We start from the raw sequence: 24,718 nt of genomic DNA, 5'->3' as shown, positions 1-24,718 counted from the left end.
AGTGTAAAAAAGGGGGTCAATGCAAATAGTCCGGGTAGCCATTTGATTAGCTGTTCAGCAGTCTTATGGCTTGGGGGTAGAAGCTGTTAAGAAGCCTTTTGGACCTAGACTTGGCGCACCGGTACCGCTTGCCGTGCGGTAGCAGAGAGAACAGTCTATGACTAGGGTGGTCTTTGGCAATTTCTAGGGCCTTCCTCTGACACCGCCTGGTATAGAGGTCCTGGATGGAAGCTTTTGCAATTAGCGAAGCACAATAAACAATATGGTTACTCAAAGTGGTTTAGAAGGATTTGTGGTCTTGGACTGAGTTAGAGGAAGGAGGAGGGCTGTGGTTTCAATATACCACGGTGTGGTCAATTATGAGAAGTGAGAATGATGGGGAGGATAGGAGAGAGAAATGGATGGAGGAGGTCGGTCTTTTAAGTGTCTGTGCGTAATCTGATACTGATGACAAGCACTCTAAAGGAACGCATTCAATCTTCTCCTCCTGCTCCCTACTCTCTCTCCAGCCATACGAAATTATTCATTCTCTCTCCCCTCTATTTTCTTGTTCTTTCTCTCTCTCTCTCCCTTTTGTTCTCCCTCTCTCTCAGTTTCTCTGCACACCCCTCTCTCCAATCACACCATCTTCTGTATATGACAGTTATATTGTTTATCTACCACAGCACTTACCCTCTCCTCTCTATATACTAGCCCTGGATTGATATACCTTTATACAGTAGATAGATGTTTTATTGTCACATACACCGGATAGGTGCAGTGAAATGTGTTGTTTTGTGGTCTTGGACTGAGTTAGAGGAAGGAGGAGGGCTGTGGTTTCATGAGGAGGGCTGTGGTTTCCCCTTCATGTCTCCGACCACTACTTTGTATCCTTTTCTCTCTCGCTCTCCTCCTACACTACTCACTCTGCCCCTACACAGATGGTAATGCGCCGCCGCAACCTTCGCTCTCTCTCTCCCACTACTCTCTCCTCTTCCATCCTATCATCTCTTCCCTCTGCTCAATCCTTCTCCCTCCAATCTCCTGATTCTGCCTCCTCAACCGTCCTCTCCTCCCTTTCTGCATCCTTTGACTCTCTGTGTCCCCTATCCTCCCGGCCGGCTCAGTCCTCCCCTCCAGCTCCGTGGCTTGATGACTCATTGCGAGCTCACAGAACAGAGCTCCGGGCAGCTGAGCGGAAATGGAAGAAAACTAGACTCCCTGCGGACCTGGCATCTTTTCACTCCCTCCTCTCTACATTTTCTTCATCTGTTTCTGCTGCTAAGGCCACTTTCTACCACTCTAAATTCCAAGCATCTGCCTCTAACCCTAGGAAGCTCTTTGCCACATTCTCCTCCCTGCTGAATCCTCCTCCTTCCCCCCCCCTCCTCCTCCCTCTCTGTGGATGACTTCGTCAACCACTTTGAAAAGAAGGTTGACGACATCCGATCCTCGTTTGTTAAGTCTAATGACACTGCTGGTCCTGCTCACACTGCCCTACCCTATGCTTTGACTTCTTTCTCCCCTCGCTCTCCAGATAAAATCTTGCGACTTGTGACTGCAGGCCGCCCAACAACCTGCCCGCTTGACCCCATCCCCTCCTCTCTTCTCCAGACCATCTCCGGTGACCTTCTCCCCTACCTCACCTCGCTGATCAACTCATCCTTGACCGCTGGCTATGTCCCTTCCGTCTTCAAGAGAGCGAGAGTTGCACCCCTTCTCAAAAAACCAACACTCGATCCCTCTGATGTCAACAACTACAGACCAGTATCCCTTCTTTCTTTTCTTTCCAAAACTATTGAGCGTGCCGTCTTTAGCCAACTCTCTTGCTATCTCTCTCAGAATGACCTTCTTGATCCTAACCAGTCAGGTTTCAGGACTGGTCATTCAACTGAGACTGCTCTTCTCTGTGTCACGGAGGCTCTCCGCACTGCTAAAGCTAACTCTCTCTCCTCTGCTCTTGTCCTTCTAGACCTGTCTGCTGCCTTTGATACTGTGAACCATCAGATCCTCCTCTCCACCCTCTCCGAGCTGGGCATCTCCGGCGCGGCTCACTCTTGGATTGCGTCCTACCTGACCGGTCGCTCCTACCAAGTGGCGTGGCGAGAAGCTGTCTCCGCACCACGTGCTCTCACCACTGGTGTCCCCCAGGGCTCAGTTCTAGGCCCTCTCCTATTCTCGCTATACACCAAGTCACTTGGCTCTGTCATATCCTCACATGGCCTCTCCTATCATTGCTACGCTGACGATACACAACTAATCTTCTCCTTTCCCCCTTCTGATAACTAGGTGGCGAATCGCATCTCTGCATGTCTGGCAGTGTCACGAGTTGCTAAGCCAGAACCCAGAAGCAGACCAGGACAAGGTAAGTTGAAACGAAGGTGAGTGTTTATTACAAATTCAAGAGTGATGCTGAATAATCCAGGGAACAGAGCGGGCGGCGTTGATTAGTTGTTGGGGGTGCAGTGGTTGATCCCATCCTGGGTCGGCAGCCGCCGACCACCAGGCAGAGGTTGGATGAAGGTTCCGGACGGGTGACTGCAGATGGAACAAAACGGGGGTAAGTAAGCAACCAACCAACAAGGTGCAAAAACAACAAAACTAACGCTAGGCTCTAAAACTGATACTCTGGTAAACCTACTGTTCATGGCTAACGATCCGGCAGGGACTGGATGTTAGGCCAGAGCCTAAGAAGGGTGATGATCAGGACCAGGTGTGCAGATTGCTGATGGGATGCAGGTGCGGAAATCAAGAGAGCTCCCCGGAGCGTTCCCGAACCCTCGGGAAACTGGAGATCACGAACAGAAAAACTAGTCACCAGACAGGACCCGACTCAGACTGCCGGGATCGTTACAGTACCCCCCTCCGGCCAACGCCACCGGGCGGACTCCCCGGAGCGCCAGGATGGAGGCGGTAGAAGTCACTGATGAGGTCAGCATCTAGGACCTGTCGCCGCGGAATCCAACTCCTCTCTTCAGGACCATACCCCTCCCAGTCCACGAGATACTGGAAACCCCGGCCCCGCCGTCTGGAATCCATGATGCGACGCACCGTGTAGGCAGGACCACCTCCGATCATCCGAGGAGGAGGAGGAGGAGGCGGAGGAGGCAACAGAGGACTGAGGAAGACAGGCTTGAGGCAGGAGACATGAAAGGTGGGATGGACTCTGAGCGTCCTCGGTAGTTTGAGTCGAACTGCCACTGGATTGATCACCTTCTCCACCACAAACGGACCAATGAACTTCGGTAACAACTTCCTAGACTCAGTCCGTAACGGAAGATCCCGTGTGGCCAACCAAACCCCTATCTCCGATGGTATAGGTGGGAGCGGGGATCCGGCGACGATTCGCCTGGAGCTGATACCGGTCCGAAACTCTAAGGAGTGCCTTTCTGGCCCGATGCCAGGTCCGGTGGCAACGACGAATATGGGCCTGAACAGAAGGCACTGAGAGCTCCCTCTCCTGAGAAGGGAACAGGGGAGGTTGGTAGCCATACAGGCACTGGAAGGGAGACATCCCAGTGGCAGATGTAGGGAGAGTATTGTGGGCATACTCAACCCAAGGCAACTGAGAGACCCAGGAGGTGGGGTTGGAAGAGACCAGACAGCGTAGCGTGGATTCCATCTTCTGGTTGGCTCTCTCCGCCTGACCATTGGATTGGGGGTGAAAACCAGATGTGAGACTGACTGTAGCTCCAATGGCCAAACAGAAGGACTTCCAGACAGCAGAGGTAAACTGAGGGCCACGGTCGGAAACGATATCACTGGGCAAACCGTGGACCCTGAAAACCTCCCTAACCAGGATCTCGGACGTCTCCGAGGCAGAGGGAAGCTTGGCAATTGGCACAAAGTGGGCGAACTTGCTGAATCTGTCCACGATAGTCAGAACGACCGTGTTCCCCTCAGAAGCGGGCAACCCAGTGACGAAGTCCAGGGCCAGATGCGACCATGGTCGCCGGGAATAGGAAGGGGGTGAAGTAGTCCAGAGCTGGGCCGATTGGTACTCTTATTCTGTGCACACACTGGACAGGCAGCAACAAAACCCCGAGTATCCTCGGCCATGGCAGGCCACCAAAAACGTCTGCGAAGAAACGCCATTGTCCGAGCCACGCCAGGGTGACAAGCCATCTTGCTGGCGTGGGACCATTTGAGGACAGCAGGACGAACCGACTCAGGCACAAACAACCGACCGGGTGGACCGTTACCGGGACCGGGCTGAGTCCGAAGGGCCGCCAGCACCTCCTCCTCAATCTTCCACCTAACTGCTCCCACGACGCAGTTCCGGGGGAGAATTGTCTCGGTCTTGGACCCACTCTCCTCCGTCTTGGAGAACATCCGGGACAAGGCGTCCGCCTTGCCGTTCTTAGATCCAGGTCGGAACGTCAGGGAAAACTTGAATCGTCCGAAAAACAACGCCCACCTGGCCTGACAGGAGTTGAGACGTTTAGCCGATTGCACGTAAGCAAGATTCTTGTGGTCAGTCCAGACAATAAACGGTTGCTCCGCCCCTCCAACCAGTGGCGCCACTCCTCCAAGGCAAGTTTCACCGCGAGAAGCTCCCGGTTACCCACATCGTAATTCCTCTCCGCAGGCGAAAGGCGACGAGAGTAGTAGGCGCAGGGATGGAGTTTACTGTCCGTGGAGCATCGCTGCGACAGGATGGCGCCAACTCCCACATCAGACGCGTCCACTTCAACGACGAACTGACGGGCCGTGTCCGGTTGAGAGAGAATCGGAGCGTTGGTGAATTGCCTCTTCAAATCCAGAAACGCTCGATCCGCCTCCGGATTCCACTTGAAGGTCCTGATACTGGAAGTCAAGGCAGTTAACGGAGCGGCCACACGGCTGTAATCCCGGATGAATCTGCGGTAGAAATTCGCAAACCCCAAAAATCTCTGGAGCTGCAATCTCGTACCGGGCTGGGCCCATTCCAGAACCGCTCTAACCTTCTCCTGGTCCATCCTAATCTCTCCCCTGGAGATGATGTACCCGAGAAAGGATGTCGTGTGGGCGTGAAACTCGCACTTCTCGGCCTTCACGAACAGGCGATTCTCCAACAATCGCTGCAGAACCTGCCGGACATGCTGGACGTGGTCGGAAGGTTCCTTCGAGAAGATCAGAATGTCATCCAGGTAAACAAACACAAAGAGACCGATCATATCTCTCAGGACGTCGTTCACCATACTCTGGAATACCGCTGGAGCATTGGTCAGTCCAAACGGCATCACCTGATACTCGAAGTGACCCATCGGTGTATTGAAACCCGTCAACCACTCGTCCCCCTCTCTGATCCGGACCATGTGATACGCATTGCGTAGGTCTAGCTTGGTGAACACCGTAGCACCCTGTAAGGAGTCGAAGGCAGAACTCATCAAGGGCAGGGGATACTTGTTCTTGACCGTGATGTCATTCAACCCCCGATAATCAATACACGGTCGAAGAGAGCCATCCTTCTTACCCACAAAGAAGAATCCTGCCCCCAGGGGGTGATGACGAGGGACGAACGAGACCAGCAGCTAGGGACTCCTTGATGTAGGTCTCCAAAGCCTCACGTTCAGGTCGGGAGATACTGTATAACCTTCCCTTGGGGTAGACAGCTCCAGGGAACAGGTTGATGGCACAATCATATGGTCGGTGGGGAGGGAGTGACAGAGCCTTCTGCTTACTGAAAACTTCCCCCAAATCGTGATATGTCTCGGGAACCAGGGACAAATCTGGGGGTTTAGCCTCAATCACCTGACTGGGAACCGAATGGGGGCAGGCAGTCTTGAGACAGTTAGCATGACAATCAAGGCTCCAACTCGTTACCTTGCCCGTCACCCAATCGAACGTGGGATTGTGTTCCTTCAGCCAGGGGTATCCAAGGACCAGAGGAACATGGGAAGACGGCAGAATGAAGAATGAAATCATCTCAGAATGATTCCCCGACAACCGCATCTTAACCGGTTCAGTCCTCATCGTGATACGTGCCAGACTACTGCCGTTCAGAGTGGTCGCTTCAATGGCTTCCGGCAATTGCTCCTTGGAAAGCCCCAGCTGTTCCACCAACTCGGCATCAAGAAAGCTTCCATCGGCACCTGAATCGATAAAAGCGTTAATCGCTAAGCTCTGATTCCTGTTCACAAGGGTAGCCGGAAACGGGGTCTGACAGAGGTACTGAGAGGTTGAAACTGGCTCGCTAAAAGTCCTCCCAACTTTAGCGAGCCGGGCAGTTTGACGACCGCCGGGAACAAGTGGAGATGTAATGTCCCGAGCTACCACAGTAGAGGCAGCAGTTGGTCTTACGTCTATGTTGACGCTCCTCCTTGGTTAACCCGTGCCGCCCCACTTGCATGGGTTCAGAATCGGGAGAGAGGACCTCTCCACTAATCCTTTGTGGTGGAGAATGATCGACGTGTTCTGGTCCACCACCCGACCCGACTGGGAACTGAGAAGCTGATCGATTGGACGGACCCCATTGCTTCTCCCTCCTTCGCTCTCGGACTCGATTATCCACCCGAATAGACAAGGCTACCAAGCTGTCCAGGTCACTAGGCTCCGGATAGGAGATCAACTCATCCTTGAGCTGCTCCGACAGACCCTGGTAAAAGGCCGCTTGCAGAGACTCCTCGTTCCACCCACTCTCCACAGCCAACGTCTTGAACTCGATCACGAAGTCGGCCACGCTGCGAGTTCCTGGGTGAAGCGAAAACAGGCGCCTAGCTGCGTCCCCTCCCTCGGACGGAATGGTCGAAGAGCTTCCTCATCTCGGCCGTGAACCCCTGGTATGAAGCCATGCAGGGGTCTTGTCGTTCCCAAACGGCTGAAGCCCACTCCAGCGCTCGACCACGCAGCAACGCAATCACAAAGGCTATCCTAGCCTTGTCTGTGGCATAAGAGTAGGGCTGTAGATCGAACACTAATCCACACTGCATAAGGAAGGAACGGCATCTTCCCAGCTCCCCCTCATATCTATCCGCGTCGGAACCTTGGGCTCACGGAAGGACACAGCTCCAGAAGCGGCAGGCGAGATGGGTGAAACCGGTAGTGGATCCTCCACCGGAAACTTGCGTTGGTTCTGGACCTCCGTCAGACCGGTAGAAAGGTTCCGAACTGACAACGCGATCTCCTGTAGTACCGTGCTATGATGGCCCAACATCTTCTCCTGATGGGTAATGGCATGGCGAACAGAGTCCAGGTCCGCTGGGTTCATTACTGGCCGGATCGTTCTGTCACGAGTTGCTAAGCCAGAACCCAGAAGCAGACCAGGACAAGGTAAGTTGAAACGAAGGTGAGTGTTTATTACAAATTCAAGAGTGATGCTGAATAATCCAGGGAACAGAGCGGGCGGCGTTGATTAGTTGTTGGGGGTGCAGTGGTTGATCCCATCCTGGGTCGGCAGCCGCCGACCACCAGGCAGAGGTTGGATGAAGGTTCCGGACGGGTGACTGCAGATGGAACAAAACGGGGGTAAGTAAGCAACCAACCAACAAGGTGCAAAAACAACAAAACTAACGCTAGGCTCTAAAACTGATACTCTGGTAAACCTACTGTTCATGGCTAACGATCCGGCAGGGACTGGATGTTAGGCCAGAGCCTAAGAAGGGTGATGATCAGGACCAGGTGTGCAGATTGCTGATGGGATGCAGGTGCGGAAATCAAGAGAGCTCCCCGGAGCGTTCCCGAACCCTCGGGAAACTGGAGATCACGAACAGAAAAACTAGTCACCAGACAGGACCCGACTCAGACTGCCGGGATCGTTACAGGCAGATATATCAGTATGGATGACGGATCACCACCTCAAGCTGAACCTTGGCAAGACGGAGCTGCTCTTCCTCCCGGGGAAGGACTGCCCGTTCCATGATCTCGCCATCACGGTTGACAACTCCGTTGTGTCCTCCTCCCAGAGTGCGAAGAGCCTTGGCGTGACCCTGGACAATACCCTGTCGTTCTCCGCTAACATCAAGGCGGTGACCCGATCCTGCAGGTTCATGCTCTACAACATTCGGAGAGTACGACCCTGCCTTACACAGGAAGCGGCACAGGTCCTAATCCAGGCACTTGTCATCTCCCCGTCTGGATTACTGCAACTCGCTGTTGGCTGGGCTCCCTGCCTGTGCCATTAAACCCCTACAACTCATCCAGAATGCCGCAGCCCGTCTGGTGTTCAACCTTCCCAAGTTCTCTCACGTCACCCCGCTCCTCCGCACACTCCACTGGCTTCCAGTTGAAGCTCGCATCTGTTACAAGACCATGGTGCTTGCCTATGGAGCTGTGAGGGGAACGGCACCTCCGTACCTTCAGGCTCTGATCAGTCCCTACACCCAAACGAGGGCATTGCGTTCATCCACCTCTGGCCTGCTGGCTCCCCTTCCTCTGCGGAAGCATAGTTCCCGCTCAGCCCAGTCAAAACTGTTCGCTGCTCTGGCACCCCAATGATGGAACAAGCTCCCTCACGACGCCAGGACAGCGGAGTCACTCACCACCTTCCGGAGACATTTGAAACCCCACCTCTTTAAGAAACACCTGGGATAGGATAAAGTAATCCTTCTACCCCCCCCCCCCCTCTTAAAAAAAAATAAAAAAAATAAAAAATAAAATTGTAAAGTGGTTATCCCACTGGTTATAGGGTGAATGCACCAATTTGTAAGTCGCTCTGGATAAGAGCGTCTGCTAAATGACGTAAATGTAAATGTAAATGTTTTACAGGGTCAGCCATAGTACAGCGCCCCTGGAGCAATTAGGGTTAAGTGCCTTGCACATCGACAGAGTTTTCACCTTGTCAGCTCGGGTATTCGAACCAACCTTTCAGTTACTGGTCCAACGTTCTAACCGCTAGGCTACCTGCCACCCTTTCCATCATGTCCTTTGTTCTTTTTTGTTGTTTCTCTCTCCCCTCATCATTGTCTGTTCTCCATCCCCTTCTCCTCCATCCCTCTATCTCTCTCCTTCCTCTCAGACCACTTACTAGGTAATCTAATTTAAGGTGTGGATGAGTTTTATTTATCATCTATTAAGTCAATTTCCTTTCTCTCCCTCCATCTCTTTCTCTCTCTGTCTCTCCACCAGCTCTTCTTTCTCTCTCTCTCTCGCTCTCTCGCTCTCTCTCTCTCTCTCTCTCTCTCTCTTTCTCTCTCTCTCCCTCCCTCTTTCTCTCTCTGTCTCTCCCCCAGCTCTTCTTTCTCTCGCTCTCTCTCTCTCTCTCTCTCTCTCTCTCTCTCTCTCTCTCTCTCTCTCTCTCTCTCTCTCTCTCTCTCTCTCTCTCTCTCTCTCTCTCTCTCTCTCTCTCTCTCTCTCTCTCTCTCTCTCTCTCTCTCTCTCTCTCTCTCTCTCTCTCTCCCATTTCTAAGGAAATCTAATAACAGGTTGGAAAGAACTTCCCAGTATCTGCATTCTCTAACAGCACCACAATCATCATTATGACAAATATAACTCTCTGAGCATCCCAAATGGCACCCTATTCCCTAAATAGTGCACTACTTTTGACCAGAGCCTATAGGGTGTAATTTGGGACGTAGCATCTGTCTCTCTCTTAGCCCTGAGGGTTATGGTGTACTGTATACTTAACAGGGTCATGCCATAAATACTTAAGATCCGTTGTACAGTGCTTGTAATTTGGACTAGGCCACTGTCGACACCCCCCGTGACACTGTCTCTGACCGCTCTAACGCTCAAAGAGGCCCATTAAATTCTGCAACATTTTAGTCATTATCAACCCAACAATTCAATGCCGTGTGTGTTTGTGCCAATAAAATAGTGTCTTCAGTAAAACACCTGCTGCGTCATTGTCCCTCTGACCGGGGACCCAGGGCGATTGTCTATAGTTTAAACGGGCACTTCTCAGATTTCACCGACCACCAGGTGCCGCTCTTTTTCAAATACCAAAATATAGTTTTTGGGTGGAATTTTCCTTTAACCCATCCCTCTTTCAGGAACACAACCAGCCCACCTTTGAGTCTGACTGCAGTTAGCTGGCCCTCGATGACATGGACAATCTGTACAACAGCACTGAACATCCTTGCCCCTGAAAAAAGTAACATTCCAATGCTTGTCCCCTTGGTTCAGTGAGAATGAAGACTCATCGCCATAAGCTTGAGAGACATTGGAGGAAGGATGGCCTCACTGTCCACCTACTGGCCTATAAAGACCACCAGGCAACCTACTCTGCTACCTTAAAAGCAGCATGATCAGCCTTCTACTCTGCCACAATTGACAATAACAAAGGTAACTCCAGAACCCTGTTCTCTCCCATCAACCGCCTTTTCAACCCTGCAAACTCATACACTCCTGCAGCCTCATCTGAGCAATGCAATCGATTTTTTCAAGACAAAGATTGACACCATCAGGACAAACATCATGGCCTTTAAGACTGCCTGCACCCCACCTCCTGAGTCCCCAACCCAGACTGTCCCTCCCCTCAGCAACTTTGCAGAAGTCACACGCTGTGCAGTCAATCATCTCTAAAATGAAGGCCACCACTTGCTCCCTTGACCCTATCCCTACATCCCTACTCAGAACCTGCTCATCTAGCCTGCCTATGTTTGTCACCACCCTGCTCAACAAGTCCCTGTTGACCGGAGAGGTGCCATCGATCTTCAAAACAGCTTCTGTCACCCCCTTACTGACGAAACCCAACCTTGACCAGGACATCCTATCCAACTACAGGCTCATCTCCAACCTCCCTTTCCTATCAAAAGTGGTTGCAAACCAGCTTCAATCACATATGTCATCTAATCAGTTGTACAATATTTTCCAGTCTGGCTTCCGACCCTTGCACAGCACCGAAACAGTTCTGGTTAAAGTTTATATATTTTTGTCGGGGGTAGATCAGCTTTAATATTGAAGATAGATTTTGGGTTCTATCAATTTAATTGTTTGCATCAATTCTAATCTCTGGTTACTAAAGTTACCAACGACCTACTGATGGCTGCTGATTCATGATCTCCTAGCATCATCCTTCTCTTAGTGCTGCTCTTGACACCGTAGACCACATCTTCCTCCTGCGCCGTCTCAGAGAGTACACTGCTGTCTCTGGAACAGCTCTGAACGGGTTCTCCTCCTACCTCTCCAATAGGAAGCAACACATCACTATTGGAGAGTCCAGATCGGAGGAGTCTGCAGTCACATGTGGCGTCCCACAGTGGTCAGAGCTCTGGGGCATATCCTGTTTTTAATTTACATGCTCCCTCTCAGCCAAATCCTCACAGATTGTAACAACAACTTTCACTGCTAAGATTATGATACTTAGCACCTAGCCAGTGGTGGAAAAAGTACCCAATTGTCATACTTGAGTAAATGTAAAGATACCTTAATAGAAAATGACTCAAGTAAAAGTAAAAGTCACCCAGTAAAATACTACTTGAGTAAATATCTAAAAGTATTTGGTTTTAAATATACTTAAGTATCAAAAGTAAATGTAATTGCTAAAATATGCTTAAGTATCAAAAGTTTCTAATTACTTATATTAAGAAAACCAGACGGCACAATTTTATTTATTTATTTATTTATTGATAGCCAGGGGGACACTCCAACACTCAGACATAATTTACAAACCAAACATTTGTGTATAGTGAGTCTGCCAGATCAGAGGCAGTAGGGATGACCAGGGTTGTTCTCTTGATAAGTGCGTGAATTTGACCATTTTCCTGTCCTGCTAAGCATTCAAAATGTAACAAGTACTTTTAGGTATCGGGTCAAATGTATGGGAGAAAAAAGTACACTATTTTCTTAAGGAATGTAGTGAAGTAAAAGTAAAAGTTGTCAAAAATATAAATGGTAAAGTAAAGTACAGATACCACAAAAAACTACTTAAGTAGTACTTGAAAGTATTTTTACATAAGTTCTTTACTCCACTGCACCTATCCCGCTATTGCTATTTTACCTGCCTTCATTCTAAATGTATGTTGTTTTTATTGTATATAAAAAATACAAATTAAAATATTTCTCCGTAGACCTTTGAGACAACTCTGGAATGAAAAGCGCTATAAAATTAAAATGTATTATTATTATTATTATTATTATTATACTGTATACATACACATATCTAAAAGCCAGAGATACTGCCTTAATCTCTAGTCTAGTGTCTTTCAGTCTATGGAAAAGCGCTATATACACTACCGTTCAAATGCTCCCACAACAGCTCAATAGGGTTGAGATCCGGTGACTGTGCTGGCCACTCCATTATAGACAGAATACCAGTTGACTGCTTCCTCCCTAAATAGTTCTTGCTAGTTTGGAGCTATGCTTTGGGTCATTGTCCTGTTGTAGGAGGAAATTGGCTCCAATCATGCACCGTCCACAGGGTATGGCATGGCGTTGCAAAATGGAGTGATAGCCTTCCTTCTTCAAGATCCCTTTTACCCTGTACAAATCTCCCACTTTACCACCACCAAAGCACCCCCAGACCATCACATTGCCTCCACCATGCTTGACAGATGGCATCAAGCACTCCTCCAGCATCTTTTCATTTGGTCTGCGTCTCACAAATATTATTCTTTGTGTTCCGAACACCTCAAACTTCGATTCGTCTGTCCATAACAATTTTTTCCAATCTTCCTCTGTCCAGTGTCTGTGTTCTTTTGCCCATCTTAATCTTTTCTTTTTATTGGCCAGTCTGAGATATGGCTTTTTCTTTGCAACTCTGCCTAGAAGGTCAGCATCCCGGAGTCGCCTCTTCACTGTTGAAGTTGAGACTGGTGTTTTGCGGGAACTATTTAATGAAGCTGCCAATTGAGACTGTTCCTCAAACTAGACACTAATGTATTTGTTCTCTTGCTCAGTTGTGCACCGGGGCCTCCCACTCCTCTTTCTATTCTGGTTAGAGCCAGTTTGCGCTGTTCTGTGAAGGGAGAAGTACAAAGCGTTGTACGAGATCTTCAGTTTCTTGGCAATTTCTCGCATGGAATAGCCTTCATTTCTCAGAATAGACTGACGAGTTTCAGAAGAAAGTTATTTGTTTCTGGCCATTTTGATTCTGTAATCGAACCCACAATTGCTGATGCTCCAGATACTCAACTAGTCTCAAGAAGGCCAGTTTTCAGCTGTGCTAACATAATTGCAAAAGGGTTTTCTAATGATCAATTAGCCTTTTAAAATGATAAACTTGGATTAGCAAACACAACATGCCATTGGAACACAGGACTGATGGTTGCTGATAATGGGCCTCTGTACGCCTATGTAGATATTCCATAAAAAATCAGCCTCCAGCTACAATAGCCATTTACAACATTAACAATGTCTACACTGTATTTCTGATCAATTTGATGTTATTTTAATGGACAAAAAAAAAAAAATTCTTTCGAAAAAACAAAGACATTTCTAAGTGACCCCAAACTTTTGAACGGTAGTGTAAATCCAATCAATTATTATTCATTATTAAAGGGCAATTCCGCCACTTTTAACCTCATATTCATTATCTCCAGCACCAAATCAGTGTCTTGATATATGTGAAAACAGAGCGTGGTTAAAAAGATAAGAAGAAAGGTCCTAAAAAATGATTATCTGTGACATCACAGGGTAGGATTAAAAGCAAGAAAAATTTTGATTTTCAAAATCTGCAACGAGTTTATAGCCAAAGGGGGGGTACTTTCTTATTCCCCATGTCACTGCGAATGTTATAGTGTTTGAAAATCATTTCTTTTAAAAATGTTTTCACCTTTGATGATGTCATCAGGTAGAACAAAAATAATAATAATAATAACGTATCAATGCGCCATTTTCACATACGTAAACACTGGGATTGTGCTGGAGATAATGAAAATAAGGCTGAAAAGTGGTGGAGCCATACATAATATGTTCATCTTTTAATGAGCATGGTAAAAGACAAGGTCTGCGTCCTCCCAAGTAACACCCTATTCGCTACATACTGCACTACTTTTGACCTATGGGCCAAGGTCAAAAGTAGGGCATTATATAGGGAATAGGGTGCCATTTTGGATGCAGACCTGGTTGAAACATCGGGTAAAATCGAAATATATATGAAAATGTACAGTACCAGTCAAAAGTTTGGACACACCTACTCATTCCAGGGTTTTTCTTTATTTTTTACTATTTTCTACATTGTAGAATAATAGTGAAGACATCAAAACTATGAAATAACACATATGGAATCATGTAGTTACCAACATTTTTTAAACAAATCAAAATAGATTTGCTTTGATGACAGCTTTGCACACTCTTGGCATTCTCTCAACCAGCTTCATGAGGTAGCCACTTGGAATGCATTTCAATTCACAGGTGTGCCTTGTTAAAAGTTAATTTGTGGAATTTATTTCCTTCTTGTGTGACAAGGTAGGGGTGGTATACAGAAGACAGACCTATTTGGTAAAAGACCAAGTCCATATTATGGCAAGAACAGCTCAAATAACCAAAGAGAAACGACAATCCATCATTACTTTAAGACATGAAGGTCAGTCAATACGGAACATTTCAAGAACTTTGAACGTTTCTTCAAGTGCAGTCGCAAAAAACATCAAGCCCTATGGTGAAACTGGCTCTCATGACGACCACCACAGGAAAAGAAGACCCAGAGTTACCTCTGCTGCAGAGGATAAGTTCATTAGAGTTAACTGCACCTCAGATTGCAGCCCAAATAAATGCTTCACAGAGTTCAAGTAACAGACACATCTCAACATCAACTGTTCAGAGGAGACTGCATGAAGCAGGCCTTCATGGTCGAATTGCTGCAAAGAAACCACTACTAAAAGACACCAATAATAAGAAGAGACTTGCTTGGGCCAAGAAACACGAGCAATGGACATTAGACCGGTGGAAATCTGTCCTTTGGTGTGATGAGTCCAAATGTGAGACTTTTGGTTCCAACCGCCATGTCTTTGTGAGACTCAGAGTAGGTGAACGGATGATCTCCGCATGTGTGGTTCACACCTTGAAGAATGGAGGAGGAGGTGTGATGGTGTGGGGGTGCTTTGCTGGTGACACTGTCTGTGATTTATTGAGAATTCAAGGCACACTTAACCAGCATGGCTACCACAGCATTCTGCAGCGATACGCCATCACATCTGGTTTGGTCTTATTGAGACTATCATTTGTTTTTCAACAGGACAATGACCCAACACACCTCCAAGCTGTGTAAGGGCTATTTGACCAAGAAGGAGAGTGATGGAGTGCTGCATCAGATGACCTGGCCTCCACAATCACCCGACCTCAACCCAATTGAGATGGTTTGGGATGAGTTGGATCGCAGAGTGAAGGAAAAGCAGCCAACAAGTGCTCAGCATATGTGGGAACTCCTTCAATACTGTTGGAAAAGCTTTCCATGTGAAGCTGGTTGAGAGAATGCCAATAGTGTGCAAAGCTGTCATCAAGGCAATGGTTGGCTTCTTTGAAGAATCTAAAATCTAAAAATATATTTTGATTTGTTTAAGACTTTTTTGGTTACTACATGATTCCATATGTGTTATTTCATAGTTTTGATGTCTTCACTATTATTCTACAATGCAGAAAATAGTACAAAATAAAGAAAAACCCTTGAATGAGTAGGTGTGTCCAAACTTTTGACAGGTACTGTATATATAACATACATACAGTAGCATGTAATAGCTATGGTCATGGACTTCTAGACCTCAGGTCAAGGGCTAAAGACAACAGACAACAATCAAGGTTACTGCTCTTTAAATGTTAGAGTGTGTGTGTGTGTGTGTGTGTGTGTGTGTGTGTGTGTGTGTGTGTGTGTGTGTGTGTGTGTGTGTGTGTGTGAGAGAGAGTGTGCGTTGTGTCTGTCATTAATTGTAATGGGATTGTATTTTACTTCATACTCCATTTTTTGTTGTTTTACTGAGAATGCTGACAGACTGACTGGCATCACTCAGGAAATCCTCCTCCTTAACTCTCAAGTAATCTTCTCCATCTTTTACTGTGTGTGTGTGTGTGTGTGTGTGTGTGTGTGTGTGTGTGTGTGTGTGTGTGTGTGTGTGTGTGTGTGTGTGTGTGTGTGTGTGAACTAACTCTGTCAATCCTATTCCCACAACCCTCCCTCAATCGCTTCCTCCCTCATTGTTCCACTCTCCCTCCATCTCTCTCTCTCCCTCCCTCCAGTAAGTGGTTATTACAGATTGAGTTAGAGGATTTGGTCAATAATAATAAAGATTCTAAGTGTCCATGCTTTGTGGATTGGAGAGGTTGGGTGACAGGGGGGGATCTGTCCACTTCCTCCTTCTCGGCCAATCAGGATCCAATATTCTCCCTGGTAATTTGTCATAAATTACCATAGAATTCCATGTAGAATGTAGTAATTTATAAGTGACCAGCTCAATGCAGATGTCCACACATAGCTATAGATTGACAAGATAGGTGACAACTTTCATTATTTTTAAGTGTGTCATTCTTCTGATGTGATTTGGGGTGTAATGGATGTCCAATAATGAGTGTCTCTCTCTCTCTCTCTCTCTCTCTCTCTCTCTCTCTCTCTCTCTCTCTCTCTCTCTCTCTCTCTCTCTCTCTCTCTCTCTCTCTCTCTCTCTCTCTCTCTCTCTCTCTCTTGTGTGTGTGTGTGTGTGTGTGTGTGCGTGCATTAGGGGAAACAGAAGAGGAGAAAGAAAAACAAGGAGGAGTTGAGAGAATCTGGTAAGTGGAGGAAAGAAAGAAAGCAGACAGAGAAAGAGAGAGGGGGTAAAGAGAGAGATGGAAAAAGGGAGGGGGAGAGAGTAAGGATGTTTACCATTTCACTATTTCAGCAGCGACATTGAAGTCTGTTATTTGGACCTTTTTGAAAGAAGCGAAGAATATGATCAGGTTGCTTTTTTGGAACAAATAACAGTGTTTTAGTATGTAGGGAAACCAACACATCTTGGGACTTTGGGGGCGGGGGGGGTAGCTAAGTCACACATACACACTCTCTGAAGAGGCATTCTGTGGATTGTTGGCTGTGACTTTGGGTCACTGACAGACACACGTTGGATTTATTGGGTGTTCCGGGTTGCCTCAACGCCAGGATGTGGTCGTGTATCACGGACTTCTTCACCTACGAGACCACCAAGTCTGTGGTGGTGAAGAGCTGGACCATCGGGATCATCAACCGCGTCGTACAACTCCTCATTATCACCTACTTCATCGGGTCAGTAGTATCACTCTATGCACATTCTGGATCTCCCAGTGTGAGAAATTGGTTGAAAGACGTCTTTTCAACGTCTTTTCATTGGAGAAACAGGAAAAAGTATTCGCATACTTAAAGTCAGATGCAAATGTCTTATAATAAAGCTTTATGTATGTTCAACCTTTTTTCAACCAAAATTATGTATTTTTAACGTCTTTCAACATCTTTTCAACCAAACGTCTTTTCAACGTCTTGTGCTTATGGAGCTGAATCTTATTAATCTATTGTTTGTTAATTAGGATATATTTTAGCCCAACAAAGGGCTAGTCTTCCAAGACTCATAGATCATTCATTATTATTTATGTACTCTATACGTAACAGAAAGAGAAGGGAAAATGTGATTGAATGATTTTCCCATTATGTTATCTCAACCCCTCTCTCTCCATCCCCTATCTATCTCTTTCTATTCCCCTTCTCTCTCTTCTTTCTCTCCTTCTTTCTCTCCTCTCCTGCACCTCTCTCAGGTGGGTGTTTGTGCATGAGAAGGCGTACCAGATCAGAGACACGGCTATAGAGTCGTCTGTCATGACCAAAGTCAAAGGCTTTGGACTCTACAACAACCGAGTCATGGACGTGGCTGAGTACGTTACTCCCTCTCAGGTAACACACAAACACACGTAAAGATCTGTACGTGTGCACGCACACACATAGACACACACACATGCGTGCACGTAGGTACCCAAGCACACACACACTGAGACAATACTCTATTGATTATGGTCTGAGATATTTGTATTACTTGTGTTAATGTTGGCAACTGGCATTGATTGATAGCCTAAGGAGCCTTTGTATAGTTTTTTTATAGCCTCTGTCTCCCCTGCTTGCTCAATCTTTGTTTATATCTGGGTTGCTGTAAGCACTTTGTGGCTAATGGATTTGTTAAAAGCCCTTTAAAAATCACATAATACTTAATAGAAAATGGATACCAAATATTGATACTGGTATGTGTGGATTATGACATCAGGTTTGATGTGCTGGTCAATGTAAATGTGTGTGTGTGTGTGTGTGTGTGTGTGTGTTGTGTGTCTGTGTGTGTGTGTGGGGGGGGGGGGGTCTGACAGGGGGCCTCTGTGTTCTGCATCATCACTAAACTCATCACCACAGATAACCAGGTGCAGGGATACTGTCCCGAGGTGAGACCACTTACTCTACCATTGAGCCTGACTGGGGTATGTTCTCTCTCTCTCTCTCTCTCTCTCTCTCTCTCTCTCTCTCTCTCTCTCTCTCTCTCTCTCTCTCTCTCTCTCTCTCTCTCTCTCTCTCTGTCTCTATGTCTGTCTGTCTGTCTGTCTCTCTCTCTCTCTCTGTATCTCTCTTTCTCTCTCTCTATCTGTCTGTCTCTCTTTCTTTCTGTCTGTCTCTCTCTCTCTCTCTCTCTCTCTCTCTCTCTCTCTCTCTCTCTCTCTCTCTCTCTCTCTCTCTCTCTCTCTCTCTCTCTGTCTGTCTGTCTGTCTGTCTGTCTCTCTTTCTCTCTCTCTCTCTCTCTCTCTCTCTCTCTCTTTCTCTCTCTCTCTCTCTCTCTCTCTCTCACTCTCTCTCTGTGTCTGTCTGTCTCGCTCTCTCTTGCTCTCTCTCTCTGTGTCTGTCTGTCTCCCTCTCTCTTGCTCTCTCTCTCTCTGTGTCTGTCTCTCTCTCTGTATGTCTCTTTGTGTCTGTCTGTCTGTCTCTCTCAATTCAATTTAAGGGCTTTATTGGCATGGGAAATGTATGTTAACATTGCCAAAGCAAGTGATGTTGACTGTAAACAAAAGTGAAATAAACAATAAATATTAACAGTAAACATTACACTCAGAAGTTCCAAAATAATAAAGACATTTAAAATGTCATATTATGTCTATATACAGTGTTGTAACAATGTGCAAATAGTTAAAGTACAAATGGGAAAATAAATAAACATAAATATGTGTTGTATTTACAATGGTGTTTGTTCTTCACTGGTTGCCCTTTTCTTGTGGCAACAGGTCACAAATATTGCTGCTTTGATGGCACACTGTGGTTTTTCACCCAGTAGATAAGGGAGTTTATCAAAATTGGGTTTGTTTTCGAATTCTTTGTGGATCTCTGTAATCTGAGGGAAATATGTGTCTCTAATATGGTCATACATTTGGCAGGAGGTTAGGAAGTGCAGCTCAGTTTCCACCTCATTTTGTGGGCAGTGTGCACATAGCCTGTCTTCTCTTGAGAGCCAGGTCTGCCTACGGTGGCCTTTCTCAATAGCAAGGCTATGCTCACTGAGTCTGTAGTGTACATAGTCAAAGCTTTCCTTAAGTTTGGGTCAGTCACAGTGGTCAGGTATTCTACCACTGTGTTCTCTCTGTTTAGAGCCAAATAGCATTCTAGTTTGCTCTGTTTTTTTGTTAATTCTTTCCAATGTGTCAAGTAAATCTCTTTTTGTTTTCTCATGATTTGGTTGGGTCTAATTGTGTTGAAGTTGTTGTCCTGGGGCTCTGTGGGGTCTGTTTGTGTTTGTGAACAGAGTGCTAGGACCAGCTTACTTAGGGGACTCTTCTCCAAGTTCATCTCTCTGTATGTGATAGCTTTGTTATGGAAGGTTTGGGAATCGCTTCCTTTTAAGTGGTTATAGAATTTAACGGCTCTTTTCTGGATTTTGATAATTAGCGAGTATTGGCCTAATTCTGCTCTGCATGCATTATTTGGTGGTTTTCGTTGTACACGGAGGATATTTTTGCAGAATTCTGTATGCAGAGTCTCAATTTGGTGTTTGTCCCATTTTGTGAATTCTCTCGCTCTCTCTCTCTCTGTCTGTCTCTTTGTGTCTGTCTATCGTCTGTCTGTCTGTCTGTCTGTCTGTCTGTCTGTCTGTCTGTCTGTCTGTCTGTCTGTCTGTCTCTGTCTGTCTCTTTGTGTCTGTCTTTCTGTCTGTCTCTCTCTCTCTGTCTCTCTTTGTGTCTGTCTGTCTGTCTCTCGCTCTGTCTGTCTATCTCTGTATTTTACTCTAATTCTGTATTATGTGTGATACACAGAGTGAGATGAAATACAAGTGTACGCACGACAACAACTGCACTAAGTTCCTCAACAAGCCTGGGGGAAATGGTGAGGTTCCTCCACTTTTTCTGTATCAATTCTCTTCCTTTTCTTATTCTCTTTCCTTAAGAGGATAGAAGATGTTACGGAGTTCGCCAAATAGTTGCTCCCATGAGAATGGTTTGGTCTTTGTCATTTATTGTCCCTATCCGTCCTCCCCCTTTCTTTGTCATCCTGTATATACTCCTTCTCTCTCTCTCTCTCTGTCTCTCTATCCCCTACCTCTTTCTCCCTCTCTCTTTTCCCTCCCGCTCTCCCTCAGGTCTTCCGACCGGCAGGTGTGTACGTTTCAACGACACCCTCAACACCTGTGAGATCAGAGGCTGGTGCCCTGCGGAGATCGACTACATCAAGACGTGGGTAACCGTGGGTGTGTGTGTGTGTGTGTGTGTGTAGATGAAGGAACATGATTCTCTTTCTGACCTTCCCTCAGGCATCCTATGATGGAGGTGGAGAACTTCACCATCTTCATCAAGAACAGCATCCGTTTCCCCCTCTTCAATTTCACCAAGTAAGACTGATGATGATGATGATGATGATGACGATGACGATGACGATGATGATGATGATGATGACGTTGATGATGACGATGATGAAGACGACGATGATGATGATGATGATGTTGATGATGATGATGATTATGATCATGACGATGATGATGATGTTGATGACGATGATGATGCCGATGATGATGACGATGATGATGATGATGATGATGACAATGATGATGATGATGATGACGATCATGATGATGATGACGATAAAGGTGACATTGGTGATGAAGATGATAGTGATAATCATGTAACAACTCTAACTGGTCCCCTCTCTCTTCTGTGTTTATATGTGCGTGTGTGCGTGCGTGTCTCAGGGGTAACTTCCTCCCCACCATCACCCCTCAGTACATCAAGGCGTGTAACTTTGACCATGAGAACAACACCTACTGCCCCATCTTCAGGGTGGGGGACGTCATCCGCTACGCACACCAGAACTTCACCACGCTGGCACAGAAGGTATGGTGGTTCACTCCCAGGTATATATCAATACTAGCATATTAACTTGACATATTTCTATCACAGGAGGTTGGTGGCACCTTAATTGGGGAGTACGGGCTCGTGTTAATGACTGGAGTGGGATCAGTGGAATGGTATCAAATACATCAAACACATGGTTTCCAGGTGTTTGATGCCATTCCAGTAGCTCCGTTCCGGACATTATTAGCAGCCTCCTGGGATTTCTATTCACAGTTATTTTTATATACTCACATATGATGCTCTCTTTCTCTCTTTTTACTCCCCTTGGGCTATATTCACTCCTTCCCCTTTAGGCTACATTCATACGCTGACTTTTCCCCCTTCTCATACAGTAAATAATGAGAGAGATGTTCTAAATATATGTCAACCCCTTTGTACAGGGAGGGGTGATAGGTATAAAGATTGGCTGGATGTGTGACCTGGATAAGTCAGAGGATGAGTGTAACCCCTCCTACTCCTTCACCCGGCTGGATGCCATGTCGGAGAAGAACAGCGTCTCCCCTGGGTACAACTTCAGGTAGCCATGACCTCTGACCTCTTCTAACCTCTGGCCTTTAGAGAGTGAGACCCATAGAGATACATAGAGATATCTAGATGGATATAACCTGTTTTTTGCATGGACATTGCCATTGACGGCTTACACCATTTTAAAGTAGTCAAATGGGTGCGGATTCCTATGTGTTGGGAGCCATCAGTCAATGATCAGAGAGAGCGTCTTCTTCAAATTAGGTTGCCTATGGTTAGTAAATAGCTTTATGCTAGATCAGTGGTTCCCAACCTTGTTTAACTGTGGCACACCTTGATGGTATAAAGAATTCGGTGGCACACCTAAAATGTCCCTATTAATTGATTTAGTGTAAATTACCTCCGTCTCATCTGATCCAAACTGCCAATATTGTTTTTTCAGAGACAAACGTTTTTATAGATTAAATAGGGTTTATTTGAACTATTTTCATAGTTCCTTACTCATTATGACACATTTTTCGGTACCCATTTAAGAGCGTCCTGTGAATCCGTGCTAAAAATAAAAAAATGTAGATTTGGTGAAATAGGTCATTCGTTTTGAATGGTTTGTGTTAGAGACATTGGTTTTCTGCATTGTAAAGGTGCAACAAGGGACACAAATAATAATATGCCATTTAGCAGACGCTTTTATCCAAAGCGACTTACAGTCATGCGTGCATACATTTGTGTATGGGTGGTCCCGGGGATCGAACCCACTACCTTGGCGTTACAAGCGCCGTGCTCTACCAGCTGAGCTACAGAGGACCACAAAGCCATGCTCTGTATTTTTCTATGGCAGAGGCTGCGGTACAGGTAAGCCTAATCAGACTTGCCTGTGCTAATGGTTCTCAGTCACAGGCAAAGTAAAATTATACAAATGACTTTGCTCCTGATGCCTGCCCTTCAAATGATACAAAGGTAACAACAGCCTGAGCGCACCAGACTTCAAATAATGATAAAGACGTAACCATATGTGTGCCATTCAATGTATTATCTGAGCGGCACTGGTGCTCCTAATTCAAAATTCCTTGAGCATTTCACAGGTCACGTTTATAAGTGAGTGTTCCAAAAAATCATCCAGATTAGGAAAAGTAACACCATTCCTCAAGGTACACCAGTTGAAAACCACTGAGCCAGATCACCGCCATCTAGTGGCCACAATAAATGAATGACACACAAGATTTGGTTCAGGACTCCAGCACTGCAGGTGGTGATAAAACACCAATATTAGCTTTACGCTTTTTCGAAACACAAAAGAAGAAGAAAATTGACTTCTTCTGAATGGAGATAGCCTCAATGGCTGTCACTGATGCCATAATGGCACAAATACAAAGATGAGATCTCTATGGTGAGCCCTTGACCTTGAGTAGAGGCGTGTCCCACGGGTACAACTTCAGGTAGCCATGACCTCTGACCAAGTAACCCCTTGACCTTGGCTCTTTGTAAATTGTCTAAAACTAGTGACTCAGGGTAGGATAAACTGTCAACCAATGTGCATTGCCCATGTCCTTACTTTCTGTCCATGTTGGGCTGATAGGTATGCTAAGTACTACAAGATGGACAACGGGACAGATTACCGTACTCTGCTCAAGGCCTATGCCATCCGGTTTGATGTGCTGGTCAATGGAAATGTGAGTGTTTTTGATGCTGTGTGTGCGTGTGTACGAGTGTGTGCGTGTGTCTGTCTGTCTCTGTCTGTGCGTGGATGTGTGTTTACTTCTGTAAAATACTTAATTTGTTTCTTACAGGCAGGGAAGTTTAACATGATCCCTACTCTGATCAACATGGTAGCTGCCTTTACGTCAGTTGGAGTGGTGAGCCCTGCTTTTCAGTCGCTACCTTCTGACAATTGTATCCACACAGTATCCACACCTCTAGGCTAGTTGACAAAGTTATTCTCTTCTCTTCTCCTCTCTTCTCTCTTCTCATTTTTTCAATTCCATTCTATTCTATTCTACAACCTTGTTTTCTTTGTCTGCCTTGGATTGGTCGCAGGGCACCGTGCTTTGTGACATCATCCTCTTGAACTTCCTGAAGGGAGCAGAGCAATACAAGGCCAAGAAGTTTGAGGAGGTAAAGTTTGAGGCAAGACACCAACCCTGCTTACTGTGATATAGATATGTATCTTACTGACCAGTGTCAGCCTTTGCAGGCCTGGGGCCGCATCTCAGAGTAGGAGTGCTGATCTAGGATCAGCTCACCCCTGTCCCATGATCTTATTCATTGTGATCTAAAAGGCTAAACTAATTCTAAATCAGTACGCCTACTCTGAGGATTAGCCCAGAGGAATAGTTGAAACTAAGGGGCAAATCCTAACTTCCACTTAAGTCATGCATTGATATCACCTGGAGACTAAGTGAAAATGTGGCTTAAGTGGAAAATAGGAATCGCCTGACTGTGATGTGATGCTGATGTTCTCCTGATGTGCTCCCAATCTTCCATTTACCATTAGGTATCAGACACGGAGATCGAGAACTCCATATCCAGCAACGAGCTGTATCGGAGTAGAGAGCTGATTGGAGTAGAGAAGCAGTCAAACGACTCAGGTGCCTTTTCCATTGGACAATGGAATGGAGTGTTCGAGGGGAAAGGGGCGGGTGATGGCAATTTGTAGGTTTAGGGTGATGTTGCGCCTAGACCCTAATCTTGGGTCAGTTTAACATTTTCCCCACTAATGGTTATTGTTAGGATTGGGGAAGCTGATCCTAGATCTGTACCTAGGGGACACTTCACCCCGGATAGAGAATGCATGTATATATAGCATTGTAATATTCCTAATATTTCACATTAACCTGTAATTTACCTGTAATATTTTCATAGTGGATGTTGTATGTGTAATCCTTAACTTTGCATGTGACCCACCATGGACTATTGTATTTGAACTCATACCTCTACAAAGTGTTAAAGTCTACCAACAATTTAAATAAAATGATGTCACAAAAATGTGATTCTGGTTTGATTCTGCCAGAAACTCAAATCCTGCTAGAAACATACAAACAACAACTCTAGTTTTTTACTTGCTTAACACTCTTTATTTATATATTTTTTTATGCATTTTTCAGTTTGCTAAAAG

At 46.1% G+C, this 24,718-nt stretch overlaps 1 protein-coding gene across 7 annotated transcripts; it reads left to right on the top strand.

Annotated features, from left to right (window-relative positions):
- The first annotated feature begins 9,267 nt into the window (after window positions 1-9,267).
- Window positions 9,268-24,580, top strand: p2rx3b (purinergic receptor P2X, ligand-gated ion channel, 3b). 7 transcript variants are annotated; one of them, XM_041843070.2, is made up of 14 exons: window positions 9,268-10,179; window positions 16,488-16,536; window positions 16,904-17,026; window positions 17,530-17,665; window positions 18,127-18,198; window positions 20,050-20,119; window positions 20,373-20,466; window positions 20,544-20,621; window positions 20,979-21,120; window positions 21,522-21,658; window positions 23,183-23,276; window positions 23,394-23,459; window positions 23,641-23,730; window positions 24,098-24,580. In XM_041843070.2, exons 3-14 carry the CDS (start codon window positions 16,905-16,907, stop codon window positions 24,257-24,259), a joined length of 1,263 nt encoding a protein of 420 aa, XP_041699004.2. In that variant the 5' UTR covers window positions 9,268-10,179; window positions 16,488-16,536; window position 16,904; the 3' UTR covers window positions 24,260-24,580. The 7 variants fall into 7 exon arrangements, with proteins under 7 accessions (XP_041699004.2, XP_041699002.2, XP_041698998.2 ...); XM_041843068.2 differs by having other exon boundaries at window positions 16,859-17,026; XM_041843062.2 differs by lacking the exon at window positions 9,268-10,179 and adding an exon at window positions 15,649-16,159.
- The last annotated feature ends 138 nt before the right edge of the window (window positions 24,581-24,718 follow it).

Source organism: Coregonus clupeaformis, unplaced genomic scaffold (assembly GCF_020615455.1).
Source record: "Coregonus clupeaformis isolate EN_2021a unplaced genomic scaffold, ASM2061545v1 scaf0544, whole genome shotgun sequence".
NCBI lineage: Eukaryota > Metazoa > Chordata > Actinopteri > Salmoniformes > Salmonidae > Coregonus > Coregonus clupeaformis.
The sequence above is the reverse complement of the archived record's forward strand: the minus strand, read 5'-3'. Positions and strand labels throughout refer to the sequence as shown.